At 54.4% G+C, this 15,935-nt stretch overlaps 1 protein-coding gene across 3 annotated transcripts; it reads left to right on the plus strand.

Annotated features, from left to right (window-relative positions):
* Window positions 1-702: 702 nt before the first annotated feature.
* LOC101617211 (chloride channel protein ClC-Ka) lies at window positions 703-15,735 on the plus strand. Of its 3 annotated transcripts, XM_045149284.1 has the most exons (21): window positions 716-765; window positions 1,185-1,284; window positions 1,370-1,476; window positions 2,113-2,241; window positions 2,891-3,019; window positions 3,802-3,941; window positions 5,477-5,554; window positions 5,639-5,717; window positions 6,184-6,309; window positions 9,111-9,195; window positions 9,275-9,376; window positions 10,543-10,627; window positions 10,853-11,026; window positions 11,453-11,522; window positions 11,683-11,793; window positions 12,136-12,349; window positions 13,383-13,516; window positions 14,045-14,133; window positions 14,247-14,330; window positions 14,907-14,993; window positions 15,380-15,735. In XM_045149284.1, exons 3-21 carry the CDS (start codon window positions 1,377-1,379, stop codon window positions 15,425-15,427), a joined length of 2,064 nt encoding a protein of 687 aa, XP_045005219.1. In that variant the 5' UTR covers window positions 716-765; window positions 1,185-1,284; window positions 1,370-1,376; the 3' UTR covers window positions 15,428-15,735. The 3 variants fall into 3 exon arrangements, with proteins under 3 accessions (XP_045005220.1, XP_004657672.2, XP_045005219.1); XM_004657615.2 differs by lacking the exon at window positions 1,185-1,284 and having other exon boundaries at window positions 705-765; XM_045149285.1 differs by lacking the exons at window positions 1,185-1,284; window positions 9,275-9,376 and having other exon boundaries at window positions 703-765.
* Window positions 15,736-15,935: the final 200 nt, after the last annotated feature.

Here is a 15,935-nt window from a genome sequence, read left to right on the forward strand (position 1 = left end):
ATTGTTTTTAAGAGCTAAGGGACGTAACTCAATGGGTCAGTGCTTACCAGCATTTCCTAGTCCTTGGGTTCTCTCACCAACAATTCAGTGAAAAAAAAGTACTGCCCTCTTTAATAATAAATGAAGCTTAGCTTACCCTGACTGTAGACATGTGCCAACATGCTGACCGACTTCTGTGATTGTGGGCAAGAATCCTCACAGCACCGTGATGCCTTTTTTTTTCTTCCCCAAACAGGATAACTGGTCATCTCCTTGGGTTTCAAGAGCTCAGTGTCATTCAGGCAGCATCATGCCCAACTTGTGGGGGGAGGGTAGCATGGCAGTCCCTATGCCCCCGCACCCGCGTGCCTTCCGCTGCATCCTCTTCCTCCCCTCTCATTCGCTTTGCAACTCACGCCCAGCAGAGAATCCAGACCCTGAGCCTTGGCAGAGGACCCTCACTCACTGTCTTGCCGTGTGCGGCCCGCTTCCAGGGGCCGGGAGGAGTACAATTTGTTTCCCCTCTGCCAGGCTGTGGCGAATGGGACGCCCCTGCTCCCTCTCCTCAGGTCTCCGCAGTTGCGTCCTTCGTGCTCTGCTGGCTTGGGAAGTTCTGGTTGGCTTGTCTAGGACATTCTTAGTGGTCACGGTAAACCCGGGCTGGGGCTGGGGGAGGGGAGGGCGTTGATTGGTGGAGTGCACACCTGTCCAGGTGCACAGGCCCTGCCAACAAAGAGGCTCTGTTAGAGGAGGGCCGGTTGAGGACTCTGCGGGCTGCACTGACAGGTGAGGCGTCTTGGGTGCTGAGCGGGGCACAGACTTGGCTTTGAATGGGAACTTCCAAGGCCAGGACAGGCAGGGAGGGGGAGGAAGGGCAGGGACAGAACTTCATATTCACCCTCAAGGGTCTCTCCTTCTCAGCCTGGGGTCTTCCTGCCTCCTGTGTCCTGAAGTGAGGGACACGGGGTCTTAAAGGATGGCCACAGGGATATCAGAACCACGCATAGAGACCCCCACAGTGAAGAGGCTGTGCTGGGACAAAGGGACCGCTCCCAGCAATAGAAGCAGCAGGGGACCTAGCAGGGTGACGGTGGCAGCCCTAACAGGGGAGAGGCTCTGATCAGGACTTAAGGTCCTATCCCACTCCACTCCTGCTGGAGAAACTTCATCCTTCCCATGAGGCACGTGGGCAAATTCACCTCTAGGTGACAGAGCCTCGTGAAGAAAGTACCTCAGGACAGTGAAGTCCCCTGAGAACGCCCCCATCCAGGAGCGTGCGGCTTGGCTTTCCCTTCTGTGTGAGAGGTAGAGGTCGGGGGGGGGGGGGGGGGATCCTGAGGCGGGTGCAGGCGTGGAGTGGCTCACTGAGCATCTGTCTGTCTGTCCTCAGAGAATCAATGGAGGAGCTGGTGGGGCTGCGTGAGGGTTCCACGGGGAAGCCAGTGAGCCTACCCGAGCTGTGGGGCCCATGTCCCCGCATCCGCCAAGGCATCCGAGGTGAGAGCTGGGTCCCCTCCTTCCCCACAGAAGCCCTCAGGACATCCCTCCTTCTCAGGCTCAAGGCGCCCCTGCCTGCTTTCATTTGCTCTCATTAACACATCCAGGGTCTCTTGGGAGGCGGGAAGGAAGGGTCTGCGTGTTCACTTTGAGATCTGCCCATTATAGACAGACAGCAGAGAAGGTAGGGACCCCCAGAAAGAAGCTAAGTGTAGCTGGTGGTCACAGCCTCATAGCTAGAGAGGGCCAAGTTCCAAGCTGGGCTGGCAGTCAGTAGTTGGGGATATAACATAGGGTCTGGGAAGCAGATGGTCAGGCTAGCCCTGTAGTGACCCTGGGACCCTGTTGTTCCTCATGGTCTAAGCTTCTGAGATATTAGGGAGAACCACAGTGACAAGTGTTTCCATTCTCCCTGGTTCCTTGACCACTATTCTGAAGTCCCCAGAGGTGGGGAGACAGATGAAAGGACTTTGTAGGAACCACAGGCCACCCATGGTACCTATACCTTCACCTGCCACAGAATCTGGCTCCGTAAACCCCATTCTTTGTCACCCTGGACCCTAGCCCCTGGTTTCTAGCATGCCCAGAGCCCAAACAGCCCCCAGGGAAGGGGCTGTGACCCTCTGTCCTGCCCAGGTGGCCTGGAGTGGCTGAAGCAGCGACTGTTCCGCGTGGGCGAGGACTGGTACTTCCTGGCGGCCCTCGGGGTGCTCATGGCTCTGATCAGCTATGCCATGAACTTTGCCATCGGGCGTGTGGTCCGAGGTGAGGCCTCCCTGGCACGCACACCTGCTCTGGGTCATGGGATTCCTGCACACTTTTTGGGATGCCAGCTGGGCCGCCAGGGGCAGTGGGGCACGGGAGGTGCTATGGGTGGCCAGTCCAGGGGCTGACTCTGATCATGTTACTTTGCAAGACTGCTTCCCTTCTTTGTGTGTGTGGGGGGGTCTTAGTCATCCTAACTGCACCATGGAAAAGAGAGACCCTGCATCTTCACAGACCCCTGACTCTTGTGACAAATCTGCCTAACCCATGCCAGCCCTGTTTCTTCTCCACCTCTCCTTCATTGCTACCTGCTGGGTGGGGGGAGGGCACCCGCTTTCTCTGGACTCGCAGCTGCCTTACTGTGACTCCACATAGTCTCACCCAGTTCTCACTGGACTCATATGGGACCCAGAAAGGAACACAACCACAGGCCACTGGGTAGATGGAGAACAGGCTCAGAGGGGTGAACCACTCCACGGCCCCACAGCTCAGAAGCAGGATAACTGGGACAAGGCCCCAGGGTCCCAGCACTCATTCCTTCACTGTGTGGCCTTGCCTTTCCTCATCTAGACGTAGACACCCCAGTGTCTGGCCCCGAGGGATGCAGAGGCTGTGGGTAGCCAGCTCCCTGACTGTTGCCTATCCCTAGCACACCAGTGGCTATACAGGGAAGTTGGGGACAGCCACCTGCTTCGGTATCTGTCCTGGGCTGTGTATCCTGTGGCCCTCCTGTCCTTCTCCTCGGGCTTCTCACAGAGCATCACGCCCTTCTCTGGAGGTGAGTCGTGGTCACTTGGCCTATGGTCCACACACCTTGCCCTGCATTTTCCATAGCCCTCGCATACCCTGTGACGTTTCTGAGGGTAGAGACAGGAAACAGTGATCTATGTTAGTACTGGAGAAGCAAGTTTATAAGAGCCAGGCCACTTACTCAAGGTCAATCAGAGGAAATGACAGAAGGGGATCCAGGGGACCACCAGCTCTGCCTGACAACCCCAGTCTCCTTTGTGCCATGTTAGGAAAGATGATTGGTGGCTGGTCCTCTGTGGGACCATGACCACTGGCCAGGGCAAGGAATGGGCTGTTGGAGGTGGCCAGTAACTCCAGGCCTCTAGAGCGGCCTTCAACTGCTGGTCCTTAGGACTCTCACAAGTGTATGTGAAAGTTCACCCCAGGTCCCCACTCTGTCACCATGGTCTTCCTCCTTGGGCAGCCGAGGTTATGAATCCTTTTTATGATGTGTGAGGTTCCACAGGATGGGTCCCCAGAGCACTATTTGCATGGCGGGGTAGAGGAGTTACTAAGAGCTCATCTTAGCCAAATAAGGTGGCCTAAACCTGTAATCCCAGCACTTGGGAGGGAGAGGCAGGAGAATGGCCATAAATTTGAGGCTAGCCTGATTTATATGGAGAGTTCCATGTCAGCCAGGGCTACATAGCAGACCCTGGGGAGAGGAAGGTGAGAGGGACAGATGGAGAGAGGAAAGAGGGATGGAGGGAGGTAGGGAAGGAAAGTTAATGTAGACCTTGTCTTCTCTTTGCCCCTGCCTTCCTGGCCCAGGGTCTGGACTCCCAGAACTGAAGACCATGTTGTCAGGTGTGGTCTTGGAGAACTACCTGGACATCAAGAACTTCGGGGCCAAGGTGGCGGGCCTTTCCTGCACCCTGGCCACAGGCAGCACCATCTTCCTGGGCAAAGTGGTATGAGCGGGGAAAGCCCACTTGTTCTATTGCTGTCCTGTTGCCTGGCCTGTCTTCCTCATCCCCCAGTACAGCCAGCCCTGCCTTGTGGACACAGTCTTGGGGGAGCACACACAGGTCCCCAGGTGTGTCCATGTCATTTCAGGAACCAGAAAGACAGCTCAGTGTGTAAAATACTTGTCTCACAAGCATGGGGACCTGAGTTTGATTCCCAGACTCTATGTGGAAAATAAAAAGTGCCAGGCATAGTGGTTCACACCTGTAGTTCTAGTGCTAGGTAGAAGAAACAGGAGGATCTTGGGGCTGGCTTGACAGCCAGTCTAGCCAAATTAGGGAGTACAAGTCAATGAGAGACTCTGCCTCAAAAATAAATAAAAAAATAAAAATAAACGACCAAGAGGAAAGATATCTAACTAACTTTATCCTCTGGCCTACACAGATACATGCACATACACACTCCAACTCAGGATGCCCTGGAGGTTGAGGTTGACCCTGGGGGTAGAGGATGACCCTAGAGGTTGAGGATGACCCTGGGGGTTGGGGATGATCCTGGGGGTTGGGGATGGTCCTGGGGGTTTGGGATGTCCGTGGGGGTTGGGGATGATCCTGGGGGTTAAGGATGACCCTGGGGGTTGGGGATGGTCCTGGGGGTTTGGGATGACCCTGGAGGTTGGGGATGATCCTAGGGGTTTGGGATGACCCTGGGGGTTGGGGATGACCCTGGGGGTTGGGAATGACCCTGGGGGTTGAGGATGATCCTGGGGGCTTGGGATGACCCTGGGGGTTGGGGATGACCCTAGAGGTTGAGGATGACCCTGGGGGTTGGGGATGACCCTGGGGGTTGAGGATGACCCTGGGGGTTTGGGATGACCCTGGGGGTTGGGGATGGTCCTGGGGGTTGGGGATGACCCTGGGGTTTGGGGATGACCCTGGGAGTTTGGGATGACCCTGGGGGTTGGGGATGACCCTGGGGGTTGAGGATGACCCTGGGGGTTTGGGATGACCCTGGGGGTTGGGGATGATCCTGGGGGTTTGGGATGACCCTGGGGATTAGGGATGGTCCTGGGGGTTTGGGATAACCCTGGGGGTTGGGGATGACCCTGGGGGTTGGGGATGATCCTGGGGGTTGGGGATGACCCTGGGGGTTGGGAATGACCCTGGGGGTTGAGGATGATCCTGGGGGCTTGGGATGACCCTGGGGGTTGGGGATGACCCTGGGGGTTGAGGATGACCTTGGGGGTTGAGGATGATCCTGGGGGCTTGGGATGACCCTGGGGGTTGGGGATGACCCTCGGGGTTGAGGATGACCCTGGGTGTTGGGGATGACCCTGGGGATTTTGGATTGCTGAGACAAGATGAGTGGGGATGCTATACTATTTCTAGGTAAGACTTCTGGTTCTCTTCACCCTGGGCCCCAAGGGAAGAGCAACAGGTGGGAGGACAAGGAGGAGGAGAGAGGACATAGAGGATGAGAAGCAGGAGGGTGGGAGATCTGGAGGAAGGACTCTCTTCCTTCCAACTCCTCACCCTTGCAGGGCCCCTTCACACATCTGAGTGTGATGATTGCTGCCTACCTGGGCCGTGTGCGCACCAGGGCTATTGGGGAATCTGAGGTAAGGAGGACAAGGAGGGGGAAGGGGCCCCTTGGGAAATGGGAGTGGGGAAGGGAATGAGCCCAGGACTCTGTTCCCCTCCAGAATAAGAGAAAAGAAATCGAAATGCTGACAGCTGCAGCGGCAGTGGGTGTGGCCACTGTCTTTGCAGCCCCATTCAGTGGTAAGACCTTCCTCACAACCCCCCCGCCCACCCCGTGCATCCTGAGGCTGCCACTGCCCCATTCCCTGGCTTGAACAGACCCTCAGTTACCTTCTGACCCCAAATCAGTGGACTGCAGTTCTGCCATGTGTCTAGCTGCTGCCCCAGGTTGGCAGGGAGAGTGTCCATTCACTACAGGCTCACCTGAGACATGTAGGTTTGAAGCACAGATCTCACTGTGTGACTCTCTGAGTCTGGTTTCCAGAGCTGGGAAATGAGGATTGTCACAGTCCTTCCCTGCCAGGTGGGGACAGATGCATGCCAGGCTTCTCAGGGCCTGCCCTCCCCACTTCAACCATGGACAAAGGCAATAGGGGGCCCTGACTGTCCAGGAGGCAGGATAGCAGGTCACAGATGGCCAGAGGGAGAATGGGCCTACATCCTGCAGCCAGAGAACAGGGGTCCTCCTGAGCTGTGTGTCCCCCAGGTGTCCTGTTCAGCATCGAGGTCACGTCCTCCCACTTCTCTGTCTGGAATTACTGGAGGGGCTTCTTTGCCGCCACCTGTGGGGCCTTCACGTTCCGTCTCCTGGCGGTCTTCAACAGCGAGCAGGGTGAGCGCAGCTGCCTGGCCAGGCCTCCAGGGGCTTAGCCTTCCCTGCCCTCCCTCCTGCCTGCCCTCCCTCCTGCCTGCCCTCCCTCCTTCCTGCTCCTCCCTCCTTCCCTGCCCTCCCTCCTTCCCTGCCCTCCCTCCTTCCTGCTCCTCCCTCCTTCCTGTTCCTCCCTCCTTCCTGCTCCTCCCTCCTGCCTGCCCTCCCTCCTGCCTGCCCTCCCTCCTTCCCTGCCCTCCCTCCTGCCTGCCCTCCCTCCTTCCTGCTCCTCCCTCCTTCCCTGCCCTCCCTCCTGCCTGCCCTCCCTCCTTCCCTGCCCTCCCTCCTGCCTGCCCTCCCTCCTGCCTGCCCTCCCTCCTTCCTGTTCCTCCCTCCTGCCTGCCCTCCCTCCTTCCTGCGCCTCCCTCCTTCCTTGCCCTCCTTCCTTCTTCCCTTCTTTCCTCCTTCCTTCCTCTCATCCCCCTTTCCTCTTTCCTCTTCTCTCCACTTCTGTTAGCAGAGTCCCTGGCCATAAGGTATGGCTCTGAATCCAAATGCTAACTTGTAATGCAGGTGAGCATGCATGTATGTACATGTGTGTGTGTGCACGTGTTCATGTGTAAATGAATTCGTTTACAATTTTGAACAAAACCAGGAAGAAGTTTGTTTTTTCCTTAATTTATGAGAGAGAGAGAGATACAGTGGCCTCTGGCCACTGCAAATGAACTCCAGATGCATGTGCCACCTTGTGCATCTGGCTTTATGTGGGTACTAGGGAGTCCTTAGACTTCACAGGCAAGCACCTTAATCACTAAGCCATCTCTTCAGCCCAGGAAGTTGTTAATCTGTCCCCTATCTTGGTCACAGCAGGGTGACAATTTAAAGAGACTAAGCAAAAGCCAGAGAACATATATATGTAGATAGACTTTCTCCTGGGAGTAGGGCTTCTGCAAGTGGCCCATCTTCATACTCAACACAGAATTTTCCTAGAAAAACATCTTAATTCCTATGTCCTCCACTATAATCCCCCCTCTTTTGTGTCCATTCCTTGGTGCTGAACCATCTGTTGCAGAGTTGGTGTGTACATTCCATTAAGGGTACATGAATCATATAGTCAAAATAAACCAAGAGGGGCTGGGGAGATGCCTTAGTGGTTAAGGCATTTGCCTGCAAAGCCTAAGGACCCAGGTTCAATTCCCCAGTACCAATGTAAAGCCAGATGCACAAAATGGCACATGCATCTGGAATTTGTTTGCAGAGGCTACAGGCCCTAGCATGCCCATTCTCTCTTTCTCTCTCTCTCTGTTTGCAAATTAATTAGTTACTTACTTAAAAAACAACCAAGGGGCTGGAGGGATGGTTCAGTAGATAGGTGGTCATTATTCAAGTTGGAGTAAACAAGTCCAATCTCCAGGTAACACATAAAAAGACAGGAGCTGTGGTGGGCTTCTGTAATTCCGGCAGGCTGATGCTGTGCTGAGACGGGAGGTGACAGGATATGGACACTTATGGCAAGAGCAGAAAAGAAAAGCAGAGCTGAGCTAGAGTCTAGAGTGAGAAACTGTGCCTCCAATGAGGTGGACAGGAGAAGACTCACCGAAGGTTGACTTCTGCCCTCCACACACATGCTGTGGCAAGCACACATCTGTACTCACACACCTTCACAAAGAAATCAATAATGATAAATAAAAACACTTTTTTTGTTGTTTCTGTGAGTGTCTCAGTCTAGCCTGGGCTGATCTGGAACTCACTTTATAGCCCAGGCTGGCCTCAAACATATAGTGTTCCTCCTATCTCAGCCTTCTGAGTGCTTAGATTGAAGATGTGCACCACCACACACAACTTTAAAAGCAATGTTAAAAAAAAAAAAAAAAAAAGGAGTCTTGAGCCCATGCAGGAAAGAAATACCATGAGTAGAATACAAAGAGTAGCCGAGTTTCCTCTTGACTGAAGACTAGGTAACATGCACAGGACCTCTCTTGGCTCTGCATGTGTCTTTAGGAGGGATGGAGGGATATTACAAATTACTCCTTTATTTTATTTTATTTTATTTTATTTATTTATTTATTTTTTTTTTTTTGGTTTTTCAAGGTAGGATTTCACTATATAGTCTCAGGGTGGCCTTGAACTCATGGCAATCCTCGTACCTCTGCCTCCCAAGTGCTGGGATTAAAGGCATGCACCACCACGCCCAGCTGAATTACTCCATTTTGATCTTGACCTCTCCCCCTCTTATCTCTGAACAAACTTAGTATTTGAAGCTATGCTGGTTAATCATTCTTGGCCCTGGTCCCTTCTTGGTCACCAGATTGTTACCAGGTCACCCGCCCGCCATCAGGTGTGACTTTGTGTCAGAATACTCTCCCACACTGAGAGAAAGTGAAAGCAGAGACATAGAAATGGAACAATGAATTTACTTGCATTTTTGGTCAAAACTAAGAAGAGAGAAATTCCCAGTCTGTCTCCATCTTGCTTCCAGAAAGGTCACAATGTATAAAGAAGCAAAACAAAAGCCAGGAAATATGTGTGTATAGAATACATAGAATCTTTCCTGTGCCCTCAGAGTTCCTGCAACAGCCCATCTTCATGTCCAGCACTGTTTTCCAACAGAAACCTAATCTCCAGTCCACCTCTTTGCTTTTTTAGGAGGACAGAAGAAGGAGGGAAGAGGTCCACATGGGTAGAAAGTGCTGAGGCTGCCTGGGAGGCAGGGACAGAGACATTTGAGATCAAGCCTGATACTGCCTCCACCCTTGCCAGAGATCTCCCTGGAGAGGCTTTGCATGGGGAGGAATGTGACCTCAGACGCCCCCCTTCTTCCACAGAGACCATCACGTCCATCTACAAGACCCGTTTCCGGGTGGATGTGCCTTTTGACTTGCCTGAGATCTTCTTTTTTGTGGCCCTGGGGTGAGTAGCATCCAAGGACGTGGGCATCTCTAGGCATGAACTAAGGCAGGTCTAGGCTCACCCCCATACCCAACCCTAGGGCCATCTGTGGTGTCCTGAGTTGTGCGTACCTCTTCTGCCAGCGGAATTTCCTCCGCTTCATGAAGACTAACCGGTTCACCTCCAAACTGCTGGCCACCAGGTGAGCTGGGGCCTGGCTGGATTCCTCCTCAGGCAGTGCCCGACTCCTGACCTTCCATAGAAAGCCCCACCCTCTAACAGATCCTGCCCTCCCACTGAACCCTTCAAATCCCTCCCTGCCTAGTACCCCACTCATAGTACCCTCGTTTCTTCATTAATGCTGTCTTGTCAAGTCCCACAGCCACTGCCCTACTTACTGGGACACCAGTCCCTTGCTGAATCCCTCCCCTCCCAGGGTCCACACCCCATCACTGAGCCTGTGCTTCCTCTCCTCCCGGAACCACTTCTGCCCTTGGCAGTTCTTATCCTGGATCCTTCTTCCCATCCTAGGCCTGGGCCTGGCTAGTCCTTCCTTCCCACCCTCCTTGAGCCACATCCAGTTTTCAGCGTTCGCCCCACCTTTTTTTTTTTTTTTTAGAGGTAGGGTTTCACTTTAGTCCAGGATCTTTTCTTTTCTTCCTTCTTTCTTTCTTCTTTCCCTTCTTTCTTTCTTTCTTTCTTTCTCTCTCTCTCTCTCTCTCTCTCTCTCTCTCTCTCTCTCTCTCTTTCTGTCTTTCTTTTGTAAATATAATTTATCTATTTGATAGAGAAAGAGAAAGAGAATGGGCACACCAGGGCCTCCAGCCACTGCAGACAAACTCCAAGTGCATGCGCCCCTTGTGCATCTGGCTAATGTGGGTTCTGGAGAGTTGAACAGGGATCCTTTGGCTTTGCAGGCAAATGCCTTAACCACTAAGCCAACTCTCCAGCCCCTCTTTTTTGTTAAATTATTATATTTATTAAGGAAAGGCAACCACGTGGCTAGAGATCCCATGTGGAGGGCCTGGGGGGAAAAAAAGAAAGTTCAAGGAGCTCCTGCCATGTGGGGAGTTGGGGGGAATAAAGGAGCCCATATGGAGAGGAAGGGCTAGGGGCTCCTCCCAGCCCAGGCCCAGGCAAGAGAAAAACTCACCCACAGCTTCAAGGTCCCACTGGTCCCCCACCTGCTTTTTCTCTGGTGGGGTTTTACAGGTTACCTTCCTTTTCTTTCTCCTCCCAAGTTGTTCTTTTTTCCCCCTCTGCGTGAGCACCAGGGTGGTGGGCCTATCACTGCTGGGGAGCCCATCTCCCTTCCCCCAACATCAGGGGGAAGGAGAGGAAGTGAACTGAAGTCCCCTCCCCCCACAGCAAGCCTCTGTACGCGGCTCTGGCTGCCCTGATCCTGGCTTCCATCACCTATCCCCCCGGCGTGGGCCGCTTCATGGCTTCTCGGGTAAGGGCGCCGGGCTTGGTGGTGGGAGCCTCCATTTATTGTCCCCTCTGTGTGCGTTGTGTGCATCATCTCATACAGTCCCCTTCAGAGGAAGAGACCATACTCAGCAATGGCAGAGCTGTCCCCAGTGTCCCTAGCTGGGGAGTGGCACAGCAGTTGAGGCTCAGGTGGGGCAACTGGTTGGGGCAGTTGGAGGCATGCTAAACTCATTGCCTCTGTCACCAGCTGTCTATGGGACAGCATTTGGCCTCACTCTTTGACAACAACTCATGGGCACTGATGACCCGGAACTCATCCCCACCCTGGCCGGCTGAGCTCGACCCCCAGAACCTATGGTTTGAATGGTACCACCCACGATTCACAATCTTTGGGACACTGGCCTTCTTTCTGGTCATGAAGGTGAGCTCCCTTGTGGGGAAAGCTGAGGCAAGCTGTGGGCAGGATGGGGTTACCCCTACAGCTGGAGCCCGGGGCATCCCTTGATACTCAAGTCCCTGATCAGTCCCTTGACCCACTGTGCTCCTGGGCGAGTTGTCCCAGCCTGTTGAGCCTCTGTTTCTTCATCTTGAAGATAGGGTAGTTATTCTTTCTACCTGAAGGTGGAAAGGACTGCTATGTGCCTGGCACATAGTGAGCACTTTATTAGGGCTTGGTTCTTTCCCCTTGTTGATGTTGTCCCTGATACCAGACATTGGCAAGGGCATAGGCCATGGGCACCCTTTCCTCTAGGAACCTTCCCCTATCTATCCTGTTCTGCCCTTGTCCATCTCTGGCCATGTTGCCTGTAACTTCTGCTCTCTGGTCTTCTCTGCCATCTGGGCACAGTTCTGGATGCTGATTCTGGCCACCACGATCCCCATGCCTGCGGGCTACTTCATGCCCATCTTCATCATTGGTGAGCCAGAGGTCCTGGGAGGAGGCTCGGGGGCTTTGAGGCATGGCCATGGGTCCCCCATGCCTCCTCCACCCATGGTGGTGCTGACGACAGTCCCAGGGTTTGAGAACCCTAGGAACCGTTCAGCCTGGTTGTCCCCTTCACCCTGAGTCTGTGGCAGGAGCTGCCATCGGACGCCTCTTGGGAGAGGCGCTCTCTGTCGCTTTCCCAGAGGGCATCGTGTCTGGAGGCGTGGTCAATCCCATCATGCCTGGAGGTTATGCGCTGGCCGGTGAGTGGTCTGGGTCTGGCAGGTAGGCAAATCTTATGGGGCTGGGCTGCAGCGGGAAAAGGCTGGCATTTGCCGGGTACAAAGTAGTCACTGATCTGTCCACAGTACCCCATTCTTTATGCAGATTTGTCTCCGCCCCAAGAGCTTCACCGTCCCCTAAGCCTCCCACTTCTCTCTCAGCTCTTATTTTGCCCTCCATTTCCTCCCTCCTCTCTTGCTATGCTCAGGTACTGGGCATTAGTGTGTGCCCTCTGGGCAGCTAAGCCTAACCATGCCAACCTTGCCATCTGAGTGATCTTGGCCCCTGACCTGAGCCACCTCATCCTTGCTCTGTCTATGCAGGGGCTGCGGCCTTCTCAGGGGCAGTGACCCAAACCATCTCCACGGCATTGCTGGCCTTCGAGTTGACTGGCCAGATCGTCCATGCATTGCCTGTGTTGATGGCAGTGCTGGCGGCCAATGTCATCTCCCAGAACTTCCAGCCCTCCTTCTACAACGGCACCATCATGGCCAAGAAACTGCCATACTTGCCAAGGATTCGGAGCCGCAAGATTGGGTGAGCCTCTGGTTGGGTGATGTGCCTGAAATAATTTGGGTGTGGTGGGATTTCCCCCCCAAAACATGCCACTGTACTGACCTTAGACATGAGGTGATAGGAGCTGACCCACAGCTGCCCTCTGGTTCTCAACCTCCCCAGAGCCCCATGTGGTGGGTGAGGAATCTGGGGCTCAGGCAGACCAACATCTTGCTCTGAGTCCCATGAAGAGTAAGGACCAGATGCGAGAGGCCCCCCCTCCCCTTCCCGACTCTGCTGCCCTCACTGGGTGGTAGGAGCCTCAATGAGCATGGGCTCTGAGGTCCTCCCTGGACCAGATAGGACCTTAGCAGCTTCTGCCCCTCACAGCAACATGGCTCAAAAGCTCAGAGAGATCCTGGATCAAGTCAAGCTCCAGACTTGTGCAAGTTGCTGTCCTCCAAACCTCCATTTCCTCATGTGTGGGGAGGAAGTGATCTCTCTCACACTTTCTAGGCATTAAGATTTTTCTCTCTCCACGTACAACATTTTATTTTTTGAATGAAATTCTGGCTGGGCATGGTGGCTCATGCCTATAATCCCAGCACTTGGGAGGTGGAGGCAGGAGGATCAGAAGTTCAAGGTCACCCTCAGATACATAGTGAATTTGAAGCTAGCCTGGCTATGTGAGATGAAAGAAGGAAGGAAGAAGAAGGAAAGAAGGGAGGGAGGGAGGGAAGGGAGGAGAAAGGAAAAAAGAGGGAGAAAGGGAAAAAAAAACATGACACAAGTCCTCCAGGGTAGGCCGGTGGGTAGTACAGGCCTCAGTGGAGTTGGTGTGGGGCAACAGGGATCCTGGGGGCCGAGGGTGCACACTGGCCATCAGTGAGATGTTCTCTAGGATCCTCCCACCAAGGTCCAAGGCTTACTCATTCCAGGAATCCTTCAGATGTCCCAAGCCCACACTCAGGAACCACAGATCCCTCGAAGATTCCCCTGGGTGCCCCTGCCTCATGTGGGGGCTGACAGCCCTCCACTCTAGGACCTGATGGAGCTCTCCCCGCCACCGTCACAGCTCCTACCCTGTGATCGTGGAGCACTTCATGAACACCTCCATCACCACGCTGGCCAAGGACATGCCCCTGGAGGAGGTGCTAAAGGTCGTGACCTCCACAGATGTGACCCGATACGCCCTGGTGGAGAGCGCAGGTGCCCAGCTGGAAGTGGGAAAAGCCTGAGAGGTGGGAGTGGGGTTCCCTGAGTCTCCCTCCTCTCGGTCCACAGGTGTCACAGGCAAGCAGGGTGCCGGATATGCTTCTGAACCCAGGCTCTGCACCTGGACAGCAGTGTGACCTTGTGCAAATCCCTTAGCTTCTCTGAGCGTGTTTCCTTGGGGATCACATGGACATAATAATAACCATCCTACTGGGGAGGAGCATGTTTAAAGAAGAGATCAGGAGGTGCTCATAAGACAGCCCAGGAATGACTGTTAGGATTCTAGGCTCTCAGCCATTCTCAGCTGTCAAACCTCTGCGTCTAGACGTGCGTGGCCGTGGGCAGGACAGTCAGCCCCTCTGTGCCTCTGAGTCTTGGTTCCCTCTTCTATAAAATGGGGGATGCCGGTTCTCATATGATCATAAGCTGCCTGTCAGTTTCCTCAGAGACTAAGAACACATAGTAGGTGTTCAGTGAGTGTGACGTCCTTCATTAAAATGTCCTTCCCTTTGCATTTGCTAGAGTCCCAGATCTTGGTGGGTACTGTGGAAAGGACCCAGTTGGTACAGGCCCTCCAGGCTGAGCCAGCTTCCTGGACTCCAGGCCAACAGGTGCGTCCTCCTGCTGGGTGTGGGGACAGGGTGGGGGTGCTGAGCGGGGCTATGGGGGGAGGAGCGACTGGCCTCCTGGGGCGAGGCCCCATCGTCTTGCACCCGTCCCCCAGTACTGTCTCCAGGACATCTTGGCTGGGGGCTGCCCCACACAGCCAGTGACCCTGAAGCTGTCCCCAGAGACCTCTATACACCAGGTAAGAGAGAACTGGAGAGTGTGAGGTGGGGAGGAAGGCCTGATGGTGGGGGTGGGGGCCGACTCTTGGGGCTCCAAGTTCTGCCTTTGGACAGCATTGATTCCCACTCCTCTGGGGCTGTTTCCTCATCTGTGGATGGGCACAGCAGCTGCTGCCCAGGAGCTCCTCACTGCCAGGGGAGGTGGAGAGCTTGGGGAACCGTGGCAGTGGCTAAAAGCATCCCATGGAGGCACATACAGAGGCCTGATCTGAGGTGGGCACCTTCCTCCTGGATGATCACCAGAACTCTTAGCCACTCAGGACAGAGCTGGTACCCGGGGTAGAGGAGGAGCAAAAGCAGGCCAGGGACCTAGCTGTGGCCCTAGGTGCTCTGCCAGGGCATCATGGCCCCAAGACTGGGTAATGGTGGAAGACTTTGTACAGATCCTTGAGTGGACTCTAGCTGCCCCTGGTGGTCAGACTGGACATTGCAGGCTAGTCCCTGGCCCAGAGGGCAGGAGTCTTCTGACAGAGATGGGTGCCTGGGCCAGAGGGATGTTCCCTGCCCCCAGCATTTCCCATCAATCCCTCCTCTAGACACACAGCCTCTTTGACCTGTTGAACCTTCAGTTGCTGTTCGTGACGTCACAAGGAAGAGCTGTGGGCTCTGTGTCCTGGGTGGAGGTACCAGTGTCTTTTTTTTTTTTTTTTTTGGTTTTTCGAGGTAGGGTCTCACTCTGGCTCAGGCTGACCTGGAATTCACTATGTAGTCCAGTGTCTTGATGGTGGGCAAAGAGGAGGAGGTAGGGAGTCCAACATCCTCTCAGTCAAAGCTTATGGGCATCATAGGAATCTGATGAGCCCACGTCCTGGCCCAGAGTGGCCACTGGGCTTGAGACCCCAATCACCAACCTGTCACTGTCTGGGTTTGGTGGTCCCATCTGAGCAGTAAGGAGGTGTCAGCTTCTAAACTATTCAAAATCCATGAGGTGAGCAGTCAATGCCAGAAAGCACAGATGTCTCCACTACTGCTAACCCTTCCTTTCCTCCACATTTTCCCTCTACTGTAGTTGAAGAAAGCAATTTCTACCCTGATCAATCCACCTGCCCCCAAGTGAGCAAGTCTGGGGGTCAGAAGAGGGTGCCCCACTGCCTGGTGCCTGGGGCAGCCCCCCCCTTCCCCATCACTACCGTGATCCTCCATCCCAGCGAAGCTCCTTGGCACAACAGACAGCTCTACCCAGCCCTGAAGAGGACCCCACTCATTGCGTCCCATTGGTGGAGGGACAAATCACACCCTGGACGGAGCTGGGAGCGTGAATAAAGACACTGATATATTCCTTCTCCAAGGACAGACATTTGGGCCTTCTGGGGGTGGTCTATTCCCAATGAGAAACTCCTGAGAAAAATAAAGTTCATGCCCAGAGCCGCTGTTCGTCTCCTTCTTCCTCGAGGGCGTGTACTTGCCCCTTGGCTCCTCACTGAGCTGGCCCAGGACAAGCACTTGGGATGGCTGGTGCTTACGAGGGCATCACACATTGAGGCCCTGCCCTCCTCACGCTCTGCTCCCAGGGGAGAGTGGGTGCCCACTGGGCCTTAGGATGCTTGCTTGTCCTCACAGTGTTT

The sequence above is a fragment of the Jaculus jaculus genome, chromosome 5 (assembly GCF_020740685.1).
Source record: "Jaculus jaculus isolate mJacJac1 chromosome 5, mJacJac1.mat.Y.cur, whole genome shotgun sequence".
Taxonomy (NCBI): domain Eukaryota; kingdom Metazoa; phylum Chordata; class Mammalia; order Rodentia; family Dipodidae; genus Jaculus; species Jaculus jaculus.

Bases quoted from the DNA above. Each gene is read 5' to 3' on its own strand.
- LOC101617211 (XM_004657615.2), top strand. From the start codon at position 1,377: ATGGAGGAGCTGGTGGGGCTGCGTGAGGGTTCCACGGGGAAGCCAGTG. The intron at 3,942-5,476 runs GTATGAGCGGGG...TCACCCTTGCAG, and splicing joins CCATCTTCCTGGGCAAAGTG to GGCCCCTTCACACATCTGAG. The intron at 9,377-10,542 runs GTGAGCTGGGGC...CTCCCCCCACAG, and splicing joins TCCAAACTGCTGGCCACCAG to CAAGCCTCTGTACGCGGCTC.